This window comes from Tachypleus tridentatus, chromosome 7, assembly GCF_004210375.1.
Source record: "Tachypleus tridentatus isolate NWPU-2018 chromosome 7, ASM421037v1, whole genome shotgun sequence".
Classification (NCBI taxonomy): domain Eukaryota; kingdom Metazoa; phylum Arthropoda; class Merostomata; order Xiphosura; family Limulidae; genus Tachypleus; species Tachypleus tridentatus.
Window position 1 is genome coordinate 94,819,054 of NC_134831.1, and position 24,403 is coordinate 94,843,456.

The 24,403-nt window shown below is 34.5% G+C and overlaps 2 protein-coding genes across 9 annotated transcripts in view; one reads left to right on the top strand and one right to left on the bottom strand.

Annotated features, from left to right (window-relative positions):
- The window catches only part of LOC143256226 (uncharacterized), a 39,259-nt gene extending 32,077 nt beyond the window's left edge, over positions 1–7,182 (top strand). For 7 of the 8 annotated variants that reach the window (XM_076513130.1, XM_076513129.1, XM_076513134.1 and 4 more), the window contains exon 12: positions 4,113–4,423. The gene's annotated coding sequence lies outside the window, so the exon portion shown is untranslated. Of the gene's footprint in view, positions 1–4,112 lie in introns of all 8 variants that reach the window. The other variant, XM_076513133.1, reaches the window with a different exon arrangement.
- Positions 7,183–9,063: 1,881 nt separating this feature from the next.
- LOC143256228 (sodium/glucose cotransporter 4-like) overlaps positions 9,064–24,403 on the bottom strand; it is a 43,742-nt gene continuing 28,402 nt past the window's right edge. Inside the window, exons 8-15 of the mRNA XM_076513137.1 lie at positions 19,228–19,448; positions 17,120–17,255; positions 15,667–15,774; positions 15,230–15,380; positions 14,121–14,289; positions 12,706–12,927; positions 11,061–11,241; positions 9,064–10,647 (exon numbers count right to left, since the gene is read on the bottom strand). Of these exons, the coding sequence (XP_076369252.1) occupies positions 10,451–10,647; positions 11,061–11,241; positions 12,706–12,927; positions 14,121–14,289; positions 15,230–15,380; positions 15,667–15,774; positions 17,120–17,255; positions 19,228–19,448 (1,385 nt within the window). The 3' untranslated portion in view covers positions 9,064–10,450. The remainder of the gene's footprint in view (positions 10,648–11,060; positions 11,242–12,705; positions 12,928–14,120; positions 14,290–15,229; positions 15,381–15,666; positions 15,775–17,119; positions 17,256–19,227; positions 19,449–24,403) is intronic.

The following is a 24,403-nucleotide window of genomic DNA, read 5'->3' on the forward strand; positions in this document are numbered from 1 at the left end:
TTGTTGAACATGAAGTTTGTCTTCATCATTGTGAATTCTATGAGGGTTGCTAATTGGTTGCTGGGAATGTCTGTAGATGGGTTAGGGTCTCAAATATAGAATTCCAAGGCTATCTTGCAGGCTTCAGCAGTTGGAACTTCTGTAAAGAGGGATTTAACATTGAAACTAGCCATTAACACTATGATTAAGTTGATTAAGATTAGACTTGAAATTAAAAGAGTCTTTGAATGAGCTGCTCCTGTTACTTATTTGTAGAATGCGCATGCTATGTATTTACCAAGATTGTAATTAAACAATTCATATGTGGACATTATTGGTCGTAATGGACAATCTGGTTTATGAGGTTTGGGGATGCCGTATATTTGTGGTGTGTGTGAGTCGGTTTTACGTAGGTTGTAATAAAGTGTTTGTGAAATTGTGTTGGACACGACTTCTATATTGGAGAAACAAGTAGAAAAATGGAAACCAGATTTATAAAACACACAAAAAAAAACCTTAACACGTTTTTAAACACTGCAAGTCAAATAAACACAACATAACCATAGAAAACACCCAGATACTAAATAAACAAACATAGACAAATGCAAAATTAAAGAAGCCTTACTTGCACAACAACTCAAGCCCAAAATAAACCAATACAAAGGAACACCTTTATACCTATATTAAAAAATATAATAAATAATAACAATAAAATAACATAAAATTATATATTCAAACATCTAAGCATGCCCTCTACATTCCAATACTCAGTTACACAACCCCTTTCAAACATGTGGTCAACTTTTGATCAGTTCTCTCTTCCTTTCTTTGTGAACCTGACGATGATTGAAGAAGGTTGAAACTTTGTTCGCTCCTCTTCGTAAAAAATGTTCTCGATCCCAACAAGCCATTTTTACATATACATTTTGTTATCTTTATTTATCCTTTGTGCTGTTTATCAGTTGTGAGTAAAGTTCTTGTTGTTTTTATTCATCCTTGTTAAACTCTGTTTATCAGTTTTGAGTAATGTTCTTGTCTTTGTTCCTCCTTCTTGCTGTTTATCAGTTTTGAGTAATCTTCTTGTCTTTATTGAACCTTGTTACAGTTAATCAGTTGTAACATTCTTGTTGTCTTTATTCATCCTTGTTGATTATTAGTTGTGAGTAACATACTTTTTGTCTTTGTTCATCCTTGTTTATTTATCAGTTGTGAGTAACATTCTTGTCTTTGTTCATCCTTGTTAAATGCTGTTTATCAGTTGTGAGTAACATTTTTGTCTTTGTTCATCCTTGTTGCTGTTTCAGTGGTAACATTCTTTTCTTTATACATCCTTGTTAAACTCTGTTTATCCGTTGTGAGTAACATTCTTGTTTTTATTCATCCTTGTTACAGTTTATCAGTTGTGTATAATGTTCTTGTTGTCTTTATTTATCCTTGTTGATGTTCATCAGTTGTGAGTAACATTCTTGTTGTCTTTATTCACCCCTGCTGTTTATCAGTTGTGAGTAACATTCTTGTTGTCTTTATTCATCCTTGTTGCTGTTTATCAGTTGTGAGTGACGTTCTTGTCTTTATTTATCCTTGTTGCTGTTTATCAGTTGTGAGTGATGTTCTTGTCTTTATTCATCCTTGTTACTGTTTATCAGTTGTAGTGACATTCTTGTTGTCTTTATTCATCATTGTTGCTGTTTATCAGTTGTGAGTGACATTCTTGTTGTCTTTATTCATCATTATTGCTGTTTATCAGTTGTGAGTGACATTCTTGTTGTCTTTATTCATCATTGTTGCTGTTTATCAGTTGTGAGTGACATTCTTGTTGTCTTTATTCACCCTTGCTGTTTATCAGTTGTGAGTAACATTCTTGTTGTCTTTATTCATCCTTGTTGCTGTTTATCAGTTGTGAGTGGCGTTCTTGTCTTTATTTATCCTTGTTGCTGTTTATCAGTTGTAACATTCTTCTCTTTATTCATCCTTGTTACAGTTTATCAGTTGTAAGTAACATTCTTGTTGTCTTTATTCATCATTGTTGCTGTTTATCAGTTGTGAGTGACATTCTTGTTGTCTTTATTCATCATTGTTGCTGTTTATCAGTTGTGAGTGACATTCTTGTCTTTATTCATCATTGTTGCTGTTTATCAGTTGTGAGTAACATTCTTGTTGTCTTTATTCACCCTTGCTGTTTATCAGTTGTGAGTAACATTCTTGTTGTCTTTATTCATCCTTGTTGCTGTTTATCAGTTGTGAGTAACATTCTTCTCTTTATTCATCCTTGTTGCTGTTTATCAGTTGTGAGTGACATTCTTGTTGTCTTTATTCATCATTGTTGCTGTTTATCAGTTGTGAGTGACATTCTTGTTGTCTTTATTCATCATTGTTGCTGTTTATCAGTTGTGAGTGACATTCTTGTTGTCTTTATTCATCATTATTGCTGTTTATCAGTTGTGAGTGACATTCTTGTTGTCTTTATTCATCATTGTTGCTGTTTATCAGTTGTGAGTGACATTCTTGTTGTCTTTATTCACCCTTGCTGTTTATCAGTTGTGAGTAACATTCTTGTTGTCTTTATTCATCCTTGTTGCTGTTTATCAGTTGTGAGTGGCGTTCTTGTCTTTATTTATCCTTGTTACAGTTTATCAGTTGTGAGTAACATTCTTGTTGTCTTTATTCATCATTGTTGCTGTTTATCAGTTGAGTGACATTCTTGTTGTCTTTATTCATCATTGTTGCTGTTTATCAGTTGTGAGTGACATTCTTGTTGTCTTTATTCATCGTTGTTGCTGTTTATCAGTTGTGAGTGACATTCTTGTTGTCTTTATTCATCATTGTTGCTGTTTATCAGTTGTGAGTGACATTCTTGTTGTCTTTATTCATCATTGTTGCTGTTTATCAGTTGTGAGTGACATTCTTGTTGTCTTTATTCACCCTTGCTGTTTATCAGTTGTGAGTAACATTCTTGTTGTCTTTATTCATCCTTGTTGCTGTTTATCAGTTGTGAGTGGCGTTCTTGTCTTTATTTATCCTTGTTGCTGTTTATCAGTTGTGAGTAACATTCTTCTCTTTATTCATCCTTACAGTTTATCAGTTGTGAGTAACATTCTTGTTGTCTTTATTCATCATTGTTGCTGTTTATCAGTTGTGAGTGACATTCTTGTTGTCTTTATTCATCATTGTTGCTGTTTATCAGTTGTGAGTGACATTCTTGTTGTCTTTATTCATCATTGTTGCTGTTTATCAGTTGTGAGTGACATTCTTGTTGTCTTTATTCATCATTGTTGCTGTTTATCAGTTGTGAGTGACATTCTTGTTGTCTTTATTCATCATTGTTGCTGTTTATCAGTTGTGAGTGACATTCTTGTTGTCTTTATTCATCATTGTTGCTGTTTATCAGTTGTGAGTGACATTCTTGTTGTCTTTATTCATCATTGTTGCTGTTTATCAGTTGTGAGTGACATTCTTGTTGTCTTTATTCATCATTGTTGCTGTTTATCAGTTGTGAGTGACATTCTTGTTGTCTTTATTCATCATTGTTGCTGTTTATCAGTTGTGAGTGACATTCTTGTTGTCTTTATTCATCATTGTTGCTGTTTATCAGTTGTGAGTAACATTCTTGTTGTCTTTATTCATCCTTCTTGCTGTTTATTAGTTGTGAGTAATGTTCTTGTTGTCTTTATTGAACCTTATTACTGTTTTATCAGTTGTAACGTTTTTGTTGGCTTTTCATTCTTGTTGATGTTTGCCTGTTATGTTTTTGTCTTTATTCATCCTTGTTGTCACATACTTATTAGAATCATTAGATCAACTCTACAATATTGGGAAATATTACTGAAATTTATTACCAATGAACAAGATGAGCCATGTTACTTGAACAAATAATCAACTGGAGTGGTGGTGTACACAGCACATATAACTCACTTGTTAGAAAGATTGTAACCTACCCCCATTATGTACCCTTGACATTATTAGAATAAAGAATTAAAATTACCCTACATAATGTCTGTCATTTCAGTACATACATTTCATATGGTTTTATTGTTAACAAATATTGATGTATATTTTATGTTTATCCTGTCCATTTTTAAGTCTAATTAATGTACTTTTAAGATAATAACTTCAGTTTTTTTTTCTCCTAACAGACCATTAAGCCTGAAGGGATCATGTGGTAATGGGTTTTTTTATCAACAATATGCACGGGTAATATGACCCATTTTTTTCAAGAATCTTTTCCATTGTCTTCCTGGATTGCTGCATCTGGTTTAATAGGAAAATGGTTTGTTTATTCCACAAATTTTCTTTGAGTTCCTTCTGTAAACTGTAACTATGGCATGTGCCTATAGGTGTGTTGTTATATGTGTATACTGTGATTTTTGTCTTCACCCAGGAACCTGGTGGTGACTGTATAAACGTGTTGTTTTTTATCGAGAATTATAAAGAAAGATATCTTTACGTTGTTTATTGTTTGTTATTTATGTGTACATTATCAGCTCCTAAATTTTCTTTTGTGTAATTCAAATTTGTATTCACTTGTAAGAGGCTTATGAGGTAAGAAAATTTAAACCTAGCAACATTGAAAATACCACATGTAATTGGAGGGTTAACAGTTAACATGCAGCAATTTGCTCTGATGTTTACATTTATATGTGTATGTAAAGAGGCTATCTTGACCAAAATATTTTTTCCTTCATCAAACTTTTTAATATTTTCAGTCTGTTGAAGATTGGAAGTTTATTTTTGATGGTGTATTAGTGTGATTTAAACAAACACCTGCAAGTGTTCTGACCCAAGAATTGAGCACATTGTAATGTTGTGAAAAACATTAAGTAGATGGATGCTATATGTGTTTTTTTGTATAATGTCACAAAATGATACAAAGTTTTAGATGTTTTTGAATAAAGCAACAAACTACACTGGTTTTTACTCACTGTTTGACACTTTTGTGTGTGTGTTATTTTTATCTACTTTCACGTTCTGCATGAGTTTTGTCAGTTCACTCTAAGGGTTGAGTATAGTTTAATGATTAGTGAGCATGACTGAATCTTAGGGTTCATGGCCCAAAGCTGGAAAAAATGTGTTCTGTATTTGTATGGCTGTGAGTGTGTTATAAAAGTGACGGTCAGCTCTCCCTGTTTGGTTAACAGAGTAGGTACTGTTTACCAGCTGCCTTTCGTGTTGTATATCAATCCAAATTTGGAAACGGCTGTTGTAAATTACTGTTGTGAAGCTTTTCTTGGATTACCAAAATAAACAAGACATTCACTTTTGAGATGTCTAATCTTGGTATGGTAGTTTGTGAAAACATTTGAAGTTTTTTAGAGATAATAATAAATGATTGTACTGTAAATATATGAATATTTGTACATTTTCAACACCAAAAACTATATTTTGACAAATATATTTAAAGGAAAGGTTATATAATATTCCAAAAGTGGAGAACGGGCAGTTGAAGACATCCAACAATGTTTGGGAATTTTTAAGCGGAGAAATATATTTTCTTTCTTTAAGTATGAATTTAAAACACTTAATATTTTAGAAACAACATTAATGTGAACTACTAGTACAGTATCTTTCGTAATACATTAGTCTGCAACATATATGATTCTGGATAGATAATTGTATCTATCAACCATCAGAAAAGAGACAATTAAATGTTAGTTATATTTTGTTCCTTTATATTATTAAGTATACCAGTTCTTGTTAGGTAAGGTGGAATGTTTAACACATTACATTACCAGCATCTTTTTCAACTCTGATAATTATCTCATGTAATGTGAAAAAATAGAGAGATTGCAGAGGTTGTTCTTTAACAGTGTGGATATATAAACATATTCTCAACATATTAACTGTGAAAATGTGTTTTTATGTCAAACTCGGCCAGCTACGAAAAGAAACTATTTAGGCTTCCTAACACTGCAACGTTTCATAACGTTCAGTTTTTCTTTCTCAGTAAATAGCCTCCTGTCTTATAAAGTTTCCCCAGGTAAGAAGTAGCAGACATTAAGAGGTGTAACAGAAAATTTAGTGAATAATTAAAGTGTAATTTTCAGGGTGCACACTTGAAACATATTGTGCTGCAAAAAATTGTACTTTACCAAGAAAGAAACAAGTGATACATGAAATGTATAACTGTGATCATGGGTAGCTCTGAGAACTATAACAATACTTTATTTATTGTATCCTGGTAAGAGATAAGTTGTTAGAATATTGATAAATCTTCCATTGTTATTCACTTGGACGTGTTATGTGGGTAAAGTGTTTACTTTGTCAGTGTCTGAAACATATGGCATTTTAAAATTGTCTCTCAGGAGTCAAAGCATAATTAACAATAGTTATGTTGAAAAGATATTTTAGAATGCAATGTTATAAAGTACCATGTTTCTAGTTGGAAGAAATAAAAGTTGTTATTTTAATTTTGGTTTACAATGTGTAATTCTCACTGTTGAATTTCAAAGTTATTTTGTGTGTCAGAACTAATTAAATGTTTCTTTCTTTCAATACCAAACAGTACAAACTTCTAACCTCTAAGTTACTGCAGGATTTTACTCTTAGTGTTACAGTGTTTGAACTATTATTTTAAAAAATGTTCTGTCTCATTACCTGTCAGTAAGCTCATGAACAAAAAATGTTCATATATTGTACATTGTTTGAATTAATAAGAAAAATTATCTTTGTGAACTTCCTAGTCAGTATAGAACTTCTGAATTCTTAAATAATGTGTTGTTTGTTCAGACTATAATTATAGAATATTGTGTGTTGTACTTGTGTTTACTTTGTTAGGACTACAGATCTGTGTGTTTAAAATGTGTACTTCCTGTAAGTGATTTAGATAGTGGTTTCTCAATTCTTAAACTAATCACTGAATATTGAAAGGATGTTGTGGTATTGAACCATTACTGTTAAGTCTCTTGAAAGTCATGTTTAATATAAACTTTAAGTGACAGATGATAAAACGTTATCTAGTGTATAAAAGACAGAAGAATCCCCTTCTGAATGGCCTTAACCTTTTACTGATTGTTCTTGAGAGTTGACAAATAGAGAACTTAAGGCTGTATTGTAACGTGTGTGCCTCATATTTATATATATATATATATATATACTACACGTTAGAATTTCTAAATATGCATTTAATGGACAACAATATAAATAATTTATTGGAGAAATATATGCTTGTTGAAAGTGATGAGCCGTTAATAAAAAATATTTCTACATTAGTGTCGTTTTGTGATGTAATTTGATAATTTCAGATATTTGGAGAAACAGGTCCATTCTAAACAGTTTCATTTGTAATTGTTATCAGTATTGTATCAAGTTACAAAGAAATAAAACTTATAAATGAATAAAATAAGGAAATTAATTCCGGGGTTATAACTTTGAAAACAAAATACATTGAGAAAATAACTAGACGAATTATGTTAAAGATCTACATGAAGTTAGCCCTCAAAAGACATTCAAAAACTTTGTAATTTATATCCTTAAAACGGAATTGTTAGGCTTAGCTTTGTTGTATAACGAAACTTTATTTCTAGTATCACAGAAGTACCTGAAGCTTGTGGAATTACTTGTAGAATATAAAGTTTTATTATATTGGTAAAATTATAACATTCTGAAAGATGTCATTACCATTCGTGTAATATTTGCCTGGTCTTTTAAGAATCCTATTAAATACAAAGATATTCTTTACTTGGGTAAGGCTCCTTTGTGGATTTCATAATGAACGAGGATATCGCCATATATCTAGAACACGGAGTAAATTTTATTGTTCAAGTGGTTTGTCTCAGCTCCATGGCCAAGTGGGTTAAGGCGTTCGACTCGCAATCTGAGGGTCGCGGGTTCGAATCCCTGTAGCACCAAATATCCTCGCCCTTTGTCGTGGTGGCATTATAATGATACGATCGATTCCACTATTCGTTGGTAAGAGTAGTCCAAGAGTCGGCGTTGGGTGGTGATGACTGACTGCCTTCCCTTTTGTCTTACGCTACTAAATTAAGGGACGACTAGCTCAGATAACCCTCGAGTAGCTTTGCGCGAAATTCAAAAGAAACAAACAGCTCTGTGAGGGAAACTAATTTTATCAAATCAGTACAGTGTATGAATTATATCCGCGAACTTCTTGCTAATGCAGTTTTTATTATAATCCAAACTTCTATAACACCATGAGTTTAGTTACCTAGAAATGGTAATTCAATAATATAGCTATTAGGGAAGTTTTGGGATGTAGTACAACTTAGGGAGATGTGGTTAAAAATAATATAAAGTGAATAATGATAGAGGAAACGTCCAATCGAATTTGCTAATAATTAAATATATTAAAATAATTACGATGTAAGTCATAAATAATCTTACAAAACTTTTATGATTTTTAAAACTTACAATCTTAAATGTAGCTGTTACTAAAACTGTAGAAAATATACCCCTAAGTAGCCCAGCGATGAGGCTGAAGGCTCATGATGCTAAAAATTGTTTCTATATTCATGACAGGCACAACACAGTTCCTTATGCAGCTTTGCACTTAACCGCAAAAACGTTTTGTTTGGTTTGGAGAAACTAACCCTAACACCAAATATTTCTGTACATACTTCTGTCACTCATGGATAGTGCTTTGTGTACGATTTCGTTACGTAAATGTGAGATTAAAGGAGGTTAAACTGTTCTGTATTTCTCTATAATTCATTGTTGTAACATTAGATAAAATATGTGTTACTGTTTGAACCGTTGTATGAAAAACATAACGGACATGTTCGATAATTCCGTTACCTCATTACATTTGAAACAATGCGCCATCTAGTAAGAGATCAGCCAAATAATAATAGTTCTTATAGTGCGAGTTCCGGCAATTAATACGTCAAATAATATCAGTAACTACCAAAGTTATTCATTGGAGAAATCGTCATGAAACAAAATGGCGGCCAGGAATGTTTGTTTGTTTTTTGAATTTCACGCAAAGCTACTCCAGGGCTATTTGCGTTAGCCGTCCCTACTTTAGCAGTGTAAGACTAGAGGGAAGGCAGCTAGTCATCACCACCCACCGCCAACTATTGGGCTACTCTTTTACCAACGAATAGTGGAATTGACCGTAACATTATAACGTCCCCACGACTGAAAAGGCGGGTATGTTTGGTGCGACCGGGATTCGAACCCGCGACCCTCGGATTACGAGTCGAACGCCTAACCATGCCGGGCTGGCGGCCAGGAAAAATTACCCGTTTAAAATCACTTTTAAAATGTCTGACAATAACTATTTTACGGTATTGCTTGAGCAAAACTAAAGCTTATAAAGCTAGATATGTGTTTATGGAGTGAATTAAAATTACATTATTTCAACTAATTTTCATCTAAGAAAGTGAGTTTTCCAACAATTGTACAGAAAAATATAACTGTATTAATTTAATATTTTCACATAATTCCCGTATATTTCGGGATATATTTATACTCTACCAGTTAAGAACAGGAAAATATTTGATCTGTTCCAAATTACAGTATAAACAGATAAACAACACATTTAATATATTCACACGTAAAATGTCTTAAAATTATTTATACGTGACAGAAATATCTATTTTGAACATTTGTTCTTCTCAAATAGTTATGTTGAAAACATCATGCACTATTTTATTTGGAACATAAGTATTGAAACTAAAGACAATATTAACTTTATTTTAACAAGAACAACAACAAATCACCTTTCAAATTTGTTATGAAGTTTATAAACCTTTTCTCCAAAAGAGAGTTTCGAAAACCTCAATACGTCATATTTGGACTAGTGGCGACACCTTTGAGTTATATTGCCATATTACATTTTGCACATTGCTCAGAATAAAAGCACATAAATCAATTGTTTCTCGTACATGCAGCCAAGGAACAAATATATAACATGAAAATTATTCTGTTCCTTTATTATTAAGTAAATTATCAATTTTATGAATCATACTTATCCTTTAAATAAACTGTTATATTTTATGTAGAAATTAAAAACTATTATGATATTATCAACTATTATTCTTAAAAGTGATTAAAAAGACAGTTTGACTGACGTATATCTGTACAAAGTAATTTTAATGTTTGTTTTTTTTGTAATTGAACACAGTTACACAATGAACCATTTATGCTTTGCCCATCACACGTTCCTTGCATTGTAAGCCTGCAGAATATTACTGTCACTAGGGGCAGTAATTTTTAATAAATACGTTTTAAAGTTTTTCAGTTTGTTTTTAATACAATTCCTATATCTTTTTTAGTTATCTGGGCACAGACAGAAATAAACATTTGATTAAAACCATATTACTAAGTAGGAGTAATATGTTATTATTAACCAGTGTGTTTAAAGTAAATATCTTATCTGTAAAATAATGATTTGATGTTTATATAAGTTGTTTTTTCAAAGTGGCTCAATATAAACCTTCAATGTATAAGGTAGTTTTGCTGTTTAAAAAAAGGTCAATTTATATGATAATTTTGTTGATATTGGCCACCAGGGGAATTAAGCATAAAATCCCCACACGAAACTACCAAATATTGCTAGCAAGATAGCGTTGATATTGCACCAGTTCTTCCAGGTACTAACTTCCTGTACTCTCTGTTCTGCTTGTTCGATTGGAACCCCATGGAGGTCTTGAGAGTTAGGGTTATGTTTAATACCGCAGATAAAGAAAACCACTCGCTTCCACAGTGGAATCTCTAATACGGAATAATCAGAAAAAAAATTTATTGTGTTTGAAAAATTGCCGAACTTCATGTTAGAAAACGTTCCATTAATAAAAATCTCTGTAATAAAAATGAACAGACGTCGGTTATTTATTTATCAATACGTTCTAACTGCAGCATTTATTTTAATAAGTAAAATTTCAAAATGTAAGGAAAATATCTGAGTTTCAAGCAAAAATATTGAAATGAATATTAATTATACCACATGTAGTATCAGTGTTTAAGGTGAAGAGTAGATTTCTTGATTAACAGTTACTTAAAACTGGTATATGGTGTGACATTTGTGGAAAATATTTGAATTTTGATTGAAATAATCAACATAATAAAATCATTAAAAGTTTAAAGTGTAATGAAAATATGTATTACAATAAATATGTTTGAATTACCTTCGTTTTGGTCCTTAGAATGAGCCCAAGTGGTTTTCATTTCACAAGCTTCAATGTCGTCCCTGTTAAACGCACAATTGTCTTCCCCCCAATTAACATTGGACACTTTAGTGTTGCTGGATTTTCTAGGTTCTTCACGGAGTTGGGTGTTCATTATTGTCCAGAAAGTCAGTCTATACAGCTAGGTACATTATACAACCTATATAACTAGGTGCATTATACAACCTATACAGCATGGTACATTATACAATCTATATAACTAGGTACATCATACAACCTGTACAGCTAGGTACATTATACAACCTATATAACTAGGTTCATTATACAACCTGTACAGCTAGGTACATTATACAATCTATATAGTAAGCTCATTATACAACCTATATAGCTAAGTTCATTATACAACCTATACAACTACATACATTATACAACCTATATAGCTAGGTTCATTATACAACTTATGTAGCTAGGTTCATTATAAAAGCTATATAGCTAGGTACATTATACAACCTATATAGCTAAGTTCATTACACAAACTATATAACTATGTTCATTATACAGCCTATATAGCTAGGTACATTATACAACCTATATAACTAGGTTCATTATACAAACTGTACAGCTAGGTACATTATACAACCTATATAACTAGGTTCATTGTACAACCTATACAGCTTGGTACATTATACATTCTATATGGTTAGGTACATTATACAACCTATACAGCTGGTTCATTATACAACCTATATAACTAGGTTCATTATACAACCTATATAGCTGTGTTCATTATACAATCTATATAGCAAGGTTCATTATACAACCTATATAGCTAAGTATATTATACAACCTATATAACTACACACATTATACAACCTATATAGCTAGGTTCATTATACAATCTATGTAGCTAGGTTCATTATACAGCCTATATAGCTAGGTACATTATATAACCTATATAGCTAGGTTCATTATACAATCTATACAACTATATACATTATACAACCTGTGTAGCTAGGTACATTATATAAGCTATATAGCTAGGTTTGTTATACAACTTATACAGCTACGTACATTATACAGCCTATACAGTCACGCATATTATACAACCTAGATAGCTAGGTTCATTGTACAACGTATTTAGCTAATTACATTATACAAACTATATAGCTAGTTACATTGTACAACACACTTCTAAATATACCAATATATAAAACGCAGTTAGACATGTTGAAACCTAAAACACACATCTCTATATACCAATATGTAAAACATAGACATGTGGAAACCTAATATTTACTCAATAATCAATCTTATGATACGGTGATTTGGACTTGACAAATTTGTCATTCTAAATCAATCATGGCGAACGTTATTTTTTTTGGTCTTGACAGTTTAATCATTTTAAAGCAATCATGGAAGAGTCGACAAACCTTTCGAATACCAGTTGAGTCCCTCACTGGTTGAATAGTTTGTCTCCACCACCAACAGTAGCATAGCGTCACGTTTGCGGACTACAAATCGGGATTCGATACCCGTGGTGGGCAAAGCACATATAGCCCACTTTGAAGCCTTGTGCTTAACTTTAAACAAAGAACTTCACCCTTCAAGACAAGTCATCAAATGTTGAAAAACAAAGTTTACTCACATGTTTTGTATCTATTGGTTCAGTGGAAAGGCTTACTACTATGGTAACCATAAACGAGACAACGAAGAGGATACACCCGAAGTGTAGATAATGAACTTTAGACAGAATGTCAGGTCGAGGGTCTGGTTGACCACTGGCACACGATGGAACAGTGTAAGAAAATTCCCAGATAAATCGAGTCATGCCAACAACGAGTCCGACCATTAGACCCCAAAAGGCTCCCTGGAAAAGAGGATGCATCACAAGTCTATATTAAAGAAAACACTAACACATCATAACACAAGCTTACGACTTAATGTCAGGTATAAGTTGGATATCCACGATTATTACATAGCAATAAACAATAAATACAGAACATAATTAATTGTAAAAGTACTACAAATGGGTAAGAATACAAGGATAAAATGAAATATAATATGTTACATTATATTTTTCATTACGTACGATTTTGTTTAAGTACAAACTAGTACCGGTAATACTTTTATCAAGTCTGTTTTTAATTAGTCAAAAACATTTTCATTCTTCATTTTTGTTTTCAGTTTTTTTTTTATATCGATAATTTTCTTTCGTGGATCTGCTGTATTGAGAGAGGTCACTGAGAAATCATACTGATTAGTGTCATTAAAGTCATTGGAAATGACCAAATACAACTGCGAAACAAACGTCTACCTTCTGAAACAAACAACCATACTTCTATCTACATGGCCAGGTGGTTAAGGCAGTCGACTCGTAATTCGAGTGTTGCGGGTTCGAATCCCTGTCACACCAAACATGCTCGCCCTTTCAGTCGTGGGGGCGTTATAATGTGACGGTCAATCCCACTATTCGTTGGTAAAAGAGTAGTCCAAGAGTTGGCTGTGGGAGGTGATGACTAGCTGCCTTCCCTCTAGCCTTACACTGCTAAATTAGGGACGCCTAGCATAGATAGCCCTTGTGTAGCTTTGCTCGAAATTCTAAACAAACCATAAACCTGGCGTTTAAATGTGTTACCATTAAATTGATTAAATGACCATTATAATGGAGTTGTGTTGTTCGTGAAAAGTTTTCTCCAGACGAGGAAAAACTCGTTTTATGATTCGTATTTAAAATGTTATCTTCCACAATAAATCTTTCATTTACTATTCAGCAATATTCCATTTGTTTTATTAAGTAGGGTGTGTCAACAAAAGGGTCTGACTTTGTTTTTACAGACGAGGGTGGTTTTCACTGATGATAAAACAAATTGAACAGCACGTTAAAGTAAATTTCATTCGAAATAAATAAGAAACAAATAACAATTTTCGTTTAAAAAATTCACTTGGGAGTGTTTTGACACGCGCCGTACACCGAATTCACATTCGTTGATTATGTGATAAGAATTCATAAAAGCAACGTCAACGTTTATTAAATTCGTGTTGTCTTAATTTGGAACTCACTCGTTCGTTTGTTCTAGTCCACAAAACAGCCAGAACGTAAACGGCACAGACAGGTGGCGCTAAATACGAAGTGACGCTCTGAATGTAATGGAAAAGTTGACTATTGTGAGCAGCCTCAATGACAGGAATCCATAAAATACTGATAACCACTTGAACTAGGACAAAAATCCTAAATAAAAGAAAACGTAATTGTTAATAACACAATCTACATGTGTACATGTTTCTTGTTTGAAATGTTGGCAAGAACGACAACAAAAGAAGCAAGTAGAACGAGATTTTTGCCCCATTTTGTTTCTAATTGTCTTGCAAAAAATATCCATACATAAATCAAGCATTACAACGGTAAATGCCATGATCCATTATATATATATATATATATCACTTATAAAGGACGTAGCGTGTATGTCAATATCTATGTATGTAATCAAAACTACAGAAAAGTCTTTAAACGTCAGCATATTGATGCAGAGATGAAATGTTGTTTAAATAATTTTCTATATTTTTAGGGCGTGTCTTAAACTTATGAGATGAAGATCCAAAGTAAAACTATTGAAGATGAATAGGGTAAAGATGATGATAAAAGGAGAGATCAAGCAAGGGAGCAAAAAAGAACAACAGGCCCAAAAATCTCTGAAGCAAAAACACGACAGGCTACAAAAAAATGTCGCAATATACGGAAACATTAAGATTTATATTAGTAAAACCTATGTAAGTTTTCGTCTCTATAGATTGTATCATTTAGAACCCTTTTCCATGCAGAACTTTCCGGAAAAAAAATCATTTTCTTATATTTACTTTTACAATTTTTTGAGAATTAGGTATGAATATTATAATTAGTAATTACCCTTAAGGCGGGATTTCTGCTAGTAGACATAACTTAATGGTAACAAGAGACCTGTTGGTCAACTAGGCAACCCAATATATTGTTACTAAACTCTAAAATAAAACTCTCAAACCCAGTTATTATAATTCAAATATTTGTCAAGCTTACCCATAAATTAAATGCATCTATCGCATATGAAGATAACACATTTCAAAGATCAACCTTCCTTTTAACAAGATAAAGATGTCTCAGCTGAAAGTGTTTAGTTTGAAGAAATATTATGTACCTTCCAACAATTAAAAGTTCCATTTCTTTTGCTTGCTTCCTGATTCTTGTCCAGATGTCTATGGTGAAAATGGTGGAGCTACTGTTAAAGATGGATGTAAGAGAAGACATCAAAGCCGCCAGCATCACAGATAGCATCAGACCTCTGGCGCCTAGTAGAATTCAGCGAAATTATATAGAAACAGTGGTAATAGGCCATTAAAAAATAGTTGTTGTATCTATGGTGAAAATTGTCGCTATAAATTATTGTTTTATATTAAATTCCTATTTGAACATTTCAAAATTACTACTTATTTTAACAATAAAGCTGTTTATCGTTTGTATACATGTTTTATTTTTAGGTGTGTCAACACCTATATATTAGACATCTGTTTTAAAAACAAAAACGGTATCGCAAGCACTTCTCTTTCTGTATTAAACATATTATGTTATACTTACCAGGTGGCATTAACTCCAACACCAACAGAGGATAAGCAATATTCGAACATCCGCCTTTATTTCTACAAATAGCGTAACAAACTTCTGGACTTGAGCACCCGATCTGATCTAAGTTTAAAGATATGTTGATATAACATAACTAGATATATGGATAAGCCTCTATACTTTAGTTGAAATTTGGTTATTGATACCTGGCTTGATAGTGAAGATGTTGACCATAGAAGAAGAATGAAAAGGTTAGTGCACATTTGGACTAAGAAAATGTGACATTACATTGTTTCGAACTTAGGATAAATGTAACTAGGCTTAACTCTCACTAAGCTTACATAAATGGCGGTACTTTTCCGTAGTTCGTTCACATGGAAAATTATCACAAGTAAAGCTAAAATATTTTATGATTGAGTATTTAGAACGGTGTATATTGAATACTCTGATTGATTAGTCAATAGGTATGAGAAAAAACTGAAAAGGTAGAATTTGAAGGTGATCGAATAAACTAATTGTTTTTTCTTTAATTAGCAAACATTTATAAAGATGAAAAGCTGTCGGTCTGTTACACCAATATCTCGGCCGTTGTGGTACCGATTGACACAAAACTTGTACGAAATGACGGCGCTTTGTGTTGCGACAAGCATGTTTTTGTTTTTAAGTTATTCCAGCCATATAGATACATATATACATAAATAGACAGATAACGGGTTATGTGTTACTTTGGGCATATAATTACATTTGACGAGTAACCAAATTCAATAGGGTTTACGTGTGCATCACCCAGCGCTTGGCATTGCTGGCGCACAAAAATCATAATCATTGGCTGAAATTCTCTATTACGTTTGCTAGGTTGTCAAGGAGATACACTGATGCATCATCACCAAATTTTGTCCAATCGGAAACCTTGACAACAGTAACTTAAAATAACCCACGTTTTACTCACAGCACTTTTCAATTATGAAAATGCCTATATCAAATAGAGCTCGCCTCTTCAGCTCAGCGGGTTAACAAGCTAAAACCAGGAAGACACCAAAGTCCATAAAATTCACTGCCTTTACCATTACAGTTAATTTTTAGGGTTACACAACTGACCAAGTGGGAATATGTCTTTGAGAATAAGTTTGTTTTTTGCATGTTTCAGTCAATAAGAATTTATTAAGAAGAACATTTGAAAATTTAAAAATATATATAACTCAAAATACTAAACAAGCAATACTTAAAGAAGATAACCAACTACACATAAAAAAATTTGCTTTCGTAAAATACTAGAAATAGGTTGGTTATTACACATGGGTATATTGTTACTAGATCATAATTAATTTTTAGAAAACGCATTTATACAGTATTTATTTAGATTTAATTTTGAGAAGAAAAATATATCATTATTTCCCATCATATAAATTCCCTTTGTTAATTATATTCATAACAACTGTTTTGGACATAAAACTAATTTATCAAATACCTGTAAAAAGTATTCTAGCGGCCATTCCTGGAAACACAAGTAAGAACATCGGTAGAAACTTCAGGTAACCAGCGACAACACAGCCCATTTTGGCATGTGATATGTTTTTAGCTGACAAAACTCTTTGAACAATAACCTGAAAAAATAATTATAATTTTTTACCTACAGCGTGATTTTACTACATTTCAGACAAAGAATATTCTATAGTTATTGTATCATTATAGGTCTGTGTGCTTTTTTTGTTGTTATTTACCTCTGATAAATTCAGGATTTTTTTTAAATACGGGCAGCAAAGTAAAATCGAATACACGTGCGTACAATTAAACAAAATTAATATACATAACAATTGTGTTAGTTTTGAATTTACTAGAGAGGCGAGTATAAACATTCCTGCACGAAAATTCTGACTAAAATATCTAAGCCTAAAATAATGCATCAAGTGTAACTAATGAAAAACGACGCTATCCTTCACGTCCAAATATGGGAGGAATTTGTTTAATGAATTTCGCGCAAAGCTACACGAGGGATATCCGCGATAGCCGTCCCTAATTTAGCAATGTAAGACTAGAGGGAAGATAGCTAGTCATCATCACCCACTGCCAACTCCTGGGCTACTTTTTTGCCAACGAATAGTGGGATTGACCGTCACTTTATAACGCCCCCACGGCTGAAAGGGCAAGCATGACTGGTGTTATGGGGGTTCGAACACGAAACTCTCAGATTGCGAGTCGAACGCCCTAATCTCCTGGCCATACTAAGGCCCGGGTATTTTAACGTAGGAAGTGTTACATTATATCAATACGACTTTGAATATGTAAGTTAGTAAGTCGTGTGTAACTCAGCGTTAGAACAAAACAAAGAAATAAATAGGAAAGCTGACGGTTTTATTTTCTAATTTTAGACTTCCATAAACGTACACACACAGGAAGGTGAATTGCAAATTGTTCAGTTTGAGTATTTAAAGTGGACGTAAAAGTTTATTTTCTTTAATATTTATCGTTGGTTTAAGTTGGAAAGGAAAAGCAGAGACATGTTAGACAGATCAAAATGGCGGAAACTGGAGTGTTTTTTCTCGGTTATACTAATTATACCTACACTAACTCCTGCAATAAATAAAACGAGCTTTAGGTTCGATAAATACTTCCCACACTTAATCACTACAAAATTCTACTATTTCGAAACATTTTGAAGGCTTGACGTATTTTCTTGATAACTGGAGTTGATAACCTCTCCCTTATGAAACTGAATGATACACTTCTGTTGTTTCTTTTGCAAAAGGCCGGGTGTGTTTAGTGGTCACGTTGTAACACTGTAACTTCGAAAATTCATATTTCAAGCTCCGTGTAATTGGATTGTGAGCGTGCTATAAAAATAACAAATAAATCCCACAATTGAGTAAGAGAAGATCAGCCCGAGAGCAGGGCGAGGGTGCGGCTGACAAGATGTCTCAGTAAGAGAAGATCGGTCCGAGAACTGGGCGAGGGTGCGGCTGACAAGATGTCTCAGTAAGAGAAGATCAGCCCAAGAGCTGGGCGAGGGTGCGGCTGACTAGATGTCTCAGTAAGAGAAGATCGGTCCGAGAACTGGGCGAGGGTGCGGCTGACTAGATGTCTCAGTAAGAGAAGAGGGCGAGGATGCGGCTGACTAGATGTCTCAGTAAGAGAAGATCAGCCCGAAAGCTGGGCGAGGGTGCGGCTGACTAGATGTCTCAGTAAGAGAAGAATAGTCCGAGAACTGGGCGAGGGTGCGGCTGACAAGATGTCTCAGTAAGAGAAGATCAGCCCGAGAGCTGGGCGACGGTGAGGCTGACTAGATGTCTTCTTTTTGTGCTAGCATTTTAAAATTATAAACGAATGTCCGCAGGTAGTCCTTTGTGTAATTTTGCGCAAAAATTATGAAATGCATGACTGAACACATTTTATGTAACTTTTATTAGGCCTAGCTCTCCCTTTTTTGTCATCAAAAACTAACATATTTAACCATGTTCTTATTGAAAATACATCTTGATTGGTAAGTACAATTCACTAAGAACCTATTTAACAGAATAATATAAATTCCAATGATTTAATTTTTTGTACAAGTAAATAATTTTACAGATATTTAGTAACCTGGTCAGAGCACCAGTACCAAACGGCTGAAATAGTTAAACCGAAGACCATTCCTGTCCACGGAAGTTCAGGGTCATAGGCTGATCTCAATAAGTGCATGTAGTTCTCTGGAATTGCGCTACAGGATTCATTCCTTGAGTTGTAGCCAATAACTGTCTCATTGGGTATTTTGGTGGCGAACTGTTTAACCAGTTTTTGATAGCCACCAACTTTCATGAAACCTATTTATAATTAAAAAAAGAAGAAAATATCAGGTCATCCCATAAGTAATGTCCGAAAATTTAATACAGAAAGTGCATCATCATTCCTGTATTTGTAGAAGGCTTTAATGACTAAAAGATGTAGTAGGACGTGTATAAAAATGTTCAAAAATGTTCAGACAAATAAAAGAAACTAACCTAACTCCACTTTTTCAGACCATTAATGAAATAAACCCTCATGAAGATGGATGTGTCTGAGGAGGACATTAGGCATATAATATTTTATGAGTTTTAAAAACACAATAGTGCAGCAGAAACTACACGAAACATTTAAGGTGTTTATGGTGTGGATTCTTTCAATGAAATAAAATGTCGAAGGTGGTTTCACAAGTTCAGATCAGGTGACTACAACTTAAGTGATGTGCCACGTTCAGGTCGTCCTGTTGAGTTTAATGATGACTTGCTGCTAGCTCCACTTGAAGATTGTGTTGTAACAGTTGAAGAACTAGTACAGAAGCTTAAATCAACCGATTCAATAATTCAGCTCATCTGCAACAGCTTGTAAAGGTGTCAAAACTGAGACAGAAGCCAACCTTAGAGCAAGAGTGGACATTCGTACTTCTCTGCACTCCGTCACAGTAACTCACCATTTTTGGACAGGTTAATGACTGGAGATGAAAAATAAATATTTTATAAAAATGTTCAGCGCCGCAGACAATGGCTTAGTGCAGTTAAAGTGACTAAAGCACAACCCAAAATGGACCTCAACCTTAGGAAAGTCTTGTTAAGGACTTGGTGGGACATTCTTGGTGTGATCCACTTTGAGTTGCTGCCACTCAATGCAAAGATTACATCAGACTTCTATTGTCAACAGTTAGAGCGCTTGAATGTTGCATTGAAAGAAAAGAGGCCTGCTTTGATCAGTCGTAAAGGTGTTGTGTTACACCAGGATAATGCAAAGCCCGATACAGCAATACTGGGAAAAGAGTCCACATCCTCCTTATTCTCCAGACCTTTCCCCATCTAATTATCATCTATTCCGAAGTTTACAGAACTATCTTGATGGAATAGAGCTTGGAACTAAGGCTTCTACGTTTACTAATTTCTGTAAACGTTTACACGTCACTCAATACAAGAAACTAACCGTGTACACGGAATTGATGTTGGTGTTGTGTTCAGTGAATATATTGGCCACATTTGAAATATGAATAAAATGAAAATTAATTGCAGGTGTGTCACGTGTTTTGTTTTAACATTTTACCTCACTCTGTTACTGCCAATCTTATCGCGTCATTACATTATCTTAGTTACGTTGCACCATGCAAATAATAAAATATTACCGCTTTGAACTGTGTACTGAAAATGGGAAAAACCCAAGTACCAGGAGTGCGCATGCTCAGACACATACAGACAACGACAAAAACATGATGTCGGAAAATTGTTCTTATTTCCACACAAGTTTACAAAACATCAATGCATTAATTAAAGTGAATATGAAAGGTACAACGTGCAGTAGAAAACATATATATGTTGGACTTTGGGCCCACTCCTACTCCAAGTCAGTGACTCCTCCAAGAGTAGGGAGAGCCGGAACATCACTGGAGTGTGCAACACTGACATCCATTGGCTCTTGCTTGATGCGGACAGGGAGATTGGTAGCTGTATCGGGAGCTGAAGCCTCAAGTTTTACGGAGACATGATCCACACTCTTGGCATTGTTTTTGGCTTTTAATCATTTGTTTAAAAAAATCAACATGTCCACTGTGTCGGGATCAAGAGACGATCTCAATTTTGTAACAATTCCTGGTATAAACATATTCTGATATGTCGGATAACGGTATATATCTATAATCATGATGAACCACATGTGTGATATAGTGTGAATGTTTTATAAAAGAAATAAAGAACTCACCACCAGCACAGGAAAATACCCGCTCGGACGGTACAGAGGTGCCTGGAATGGAGAGCAGCGTTCGGGCCAGTTTAGACATCGTTGGATACGATGATTGTTCATTTCGCCACCAGGCAAACGGAGATTCTTTGCATGGGATTGGCTTTTGCTCCAGGTAGAGTTCTAATTCAGCCTCGGGGGATTCAGGAACAACAACAGAACAGTCTTGTTCATAAAAATCACCCAACAAATAAGCCATGTCGTCTTGTGATAGTTTGCTGCCTGGTTTGGTACTTGAATTCACCTCGGCTGACTGATGTTGAGGAACAGACCTGTCAGCTGCTACTCCAGTGACTTGTGATTCAGACTGTGCCAGTTTTTGACAGTAACAAATGATTTCTCGGTGAACTACATCTCGCTGAGCTGGTGTCAAAAATGGCAATCCTTTGTATCGGGGATCCATGAAAGAACACATCATTCTAATGTTTTTGCACACGTCTTCAGTTTCTGTCTTGAAACGCCTTTTCAGATCTTGTGAGATTTCATCTTTGAAGTTTTTAACCACATTGGAATCTGAGTCTTTGGTCTTTAAATGGATCTCCAACAGACTGTACACGATCGACATCACCCCAGAGAGGGTTGGATATTGTTCTGAGCAAAGAACCCTTGTGGCTATGTATAAAGGCTGAAGAACTGGACAATGACCTCCCAGTCTTTATCAGTAATGTCAAGAACCTTTGTTTGAGAGTCCTTCACAACATTAATGTGCAAGACTGCATATACAGCAAGTCTCTGTTCTATAAGTCTGTCAAACATCTGGTACATGCTATTCCACCGTGTTGCACAGTCTATGATCAAACTATGGTGTGGTAATCCCATCTGCTTTTGACGTTGGGTGAGCTCATTGGAAGCTAACACGGATTTTCGAAAAAAAGTTACTAGTTTTTTGGCGCTGCCAATAGCGTGGTTAATTGATCTGACTTTATCAAATGCAGATCTGATGCAGATCTGTAGCGTGTGTGCGAAACATTTCACACTCAGCCAGCCAAGATTGTCGCAGCACAATGTCATGTTGCTGGCATTGTCTGTTATGAGTGCCGTAATTTTGTTCAGTGGTATGTGAAATTCTGACGTGATTGACCTCAGTTCATTAGCCAGATTTTCTCCAGTATGTCTGTCTGTGACTTCTCTTGTGGTTAAAACAACATTGTGCAGTGTCCAGTTCGAATCAAGATAGTGCCCCATAACTGTTATGTACGCTTCAGTTGCCTGGCTTGTCCATAGATCAGATGTCATGGCATACCCGTGCAGTGATTCAGGATATCATTGATGAGTAACTCTTTCTCAGTAGCAAATATTTTCTTCAGATGATTTGTGACCGTTTGTTTCGATGGTACAGTGTAACTGGGATTTAGTTCTCCACAAAACGCCCGGAAACCGGGTCCTTCACAGATTGATAACGGACGCAGATCCACGGCACACAATAAAGCTAACTTTTGTGTGCAGCTATTCCACCTATCGTTTGATAATACAGGTGCTTTATATGCGTTGATTTTAGTTTGAACTTTTGTTTCTTCACAGTGGATTGACTTATGTTTATGCTTAAGGTGGTTTAGCTTTGTTCCTGTTGAACCTCCAGAAAATGAAAGGAGAGTGAAACATAACTTACACTTCACTTTGTTGTTATTTTCACGTTCAAAATGGTCCCATACTTTTGAACGCTTGGCGGTAGCAGGCCTAGAACTAGCAGAATCCATTTTGTACCACTTCCGTTGGCTGGTTTGGGTGTGTGCGCGTGGCAATTTTCACATTCATACCAGACAACAATTACAAGATCGTTTGCACGTGATTGGACCATGTTTACGGCTGCACGCGCGCGCTGTCAGGGATCTTCACTGAAGTGTGTTTTGAGTGATGTTCGGGTAGAAGACAACAACACTTTGCATTTGCCATTTAGAAAACGATTTATGGCATAATTCTTTTGCAGAAATATTTTGTACAATCTTATCCACCACTCGGTGCAGGTTATCCGAGGAGCCAATATGGCAAATGTGGGTAAATCGTAAAAAACAGCGAAAACTGTCCGGGACTGTAGGGAAAATATTTTGTCACAAATGATAGCTTCCGTATGTTTATTAATTAATGACGTTACCAACTGGCTCACACTTAGTGCAGGACCTAAGCGATTAAACGTTTTGTAATATCCTAAACGGATACACCACAAACAGTAACCTTCATCGTGTACACGTGTAAACGTAGAAGCCTTACTTGGAACATTCTACATTCTTTTCCTCCAAGCCCGAAGAATTTGAGAGAAGTGGCATTCGGAAGCTTGTGAATTAACTAACTAAACTAAACTAAACTAAACTAACGTGGCAGGGGTTCAGTTTAGAGAGAGAGAAATCAGAAGAGTTCTCTCTCCAACTGGGGTGTTCAGGAACTTTGTAGTTCCTCTTCCTCCCCTTACGTGAGAAATGTTTTAAAATATCCATGGAATTTTTACTTTATTTTTAACATTTCAAAAATATTTGTGAGTGAGAGGAAGGACGGGAGAACTGGACGAAAGCAGCGAAAGTGAAGTGAGCCAGACCTTGGCTCGAGGATGGAGAACCCTGGCGGCTGGCGAATTGGTTTTTAAAATTTACTGTAATTGATTAGATACCCTTGACTGGGTAAACGGCCCTTTTCAGAATGAGGCTGGGACCTACAGGTCCGATGCCAGAGATTTTGGTGTGGGGGGAAACGGGAGTACCCCGAGAAAACCCTAGCTTGTGAATTGTTGTCAGGAAGTAGTTAATAATAATGGAACATACGTTATTGATTAACTAATATTAAAAGCGTTTGAAATCCTTTCTCTTTTTTTTTAACCTAAAATCGGACATTACTTAAGGGATGACCTGATATAATTTGTAGCAAAAATAACGTTAAGGCAGAAATAGACTTAGATGTTTCCTTGTTTTCCTTACTTAAAGAAATCTGATATTGTATACTACTATTTCAAGCTACATTAAAGAAATTATATGTGAAATATACTGCTGCCCAAAATCTTAAGGCCAATGAACATCAAGAAAAAATATGCATTTTG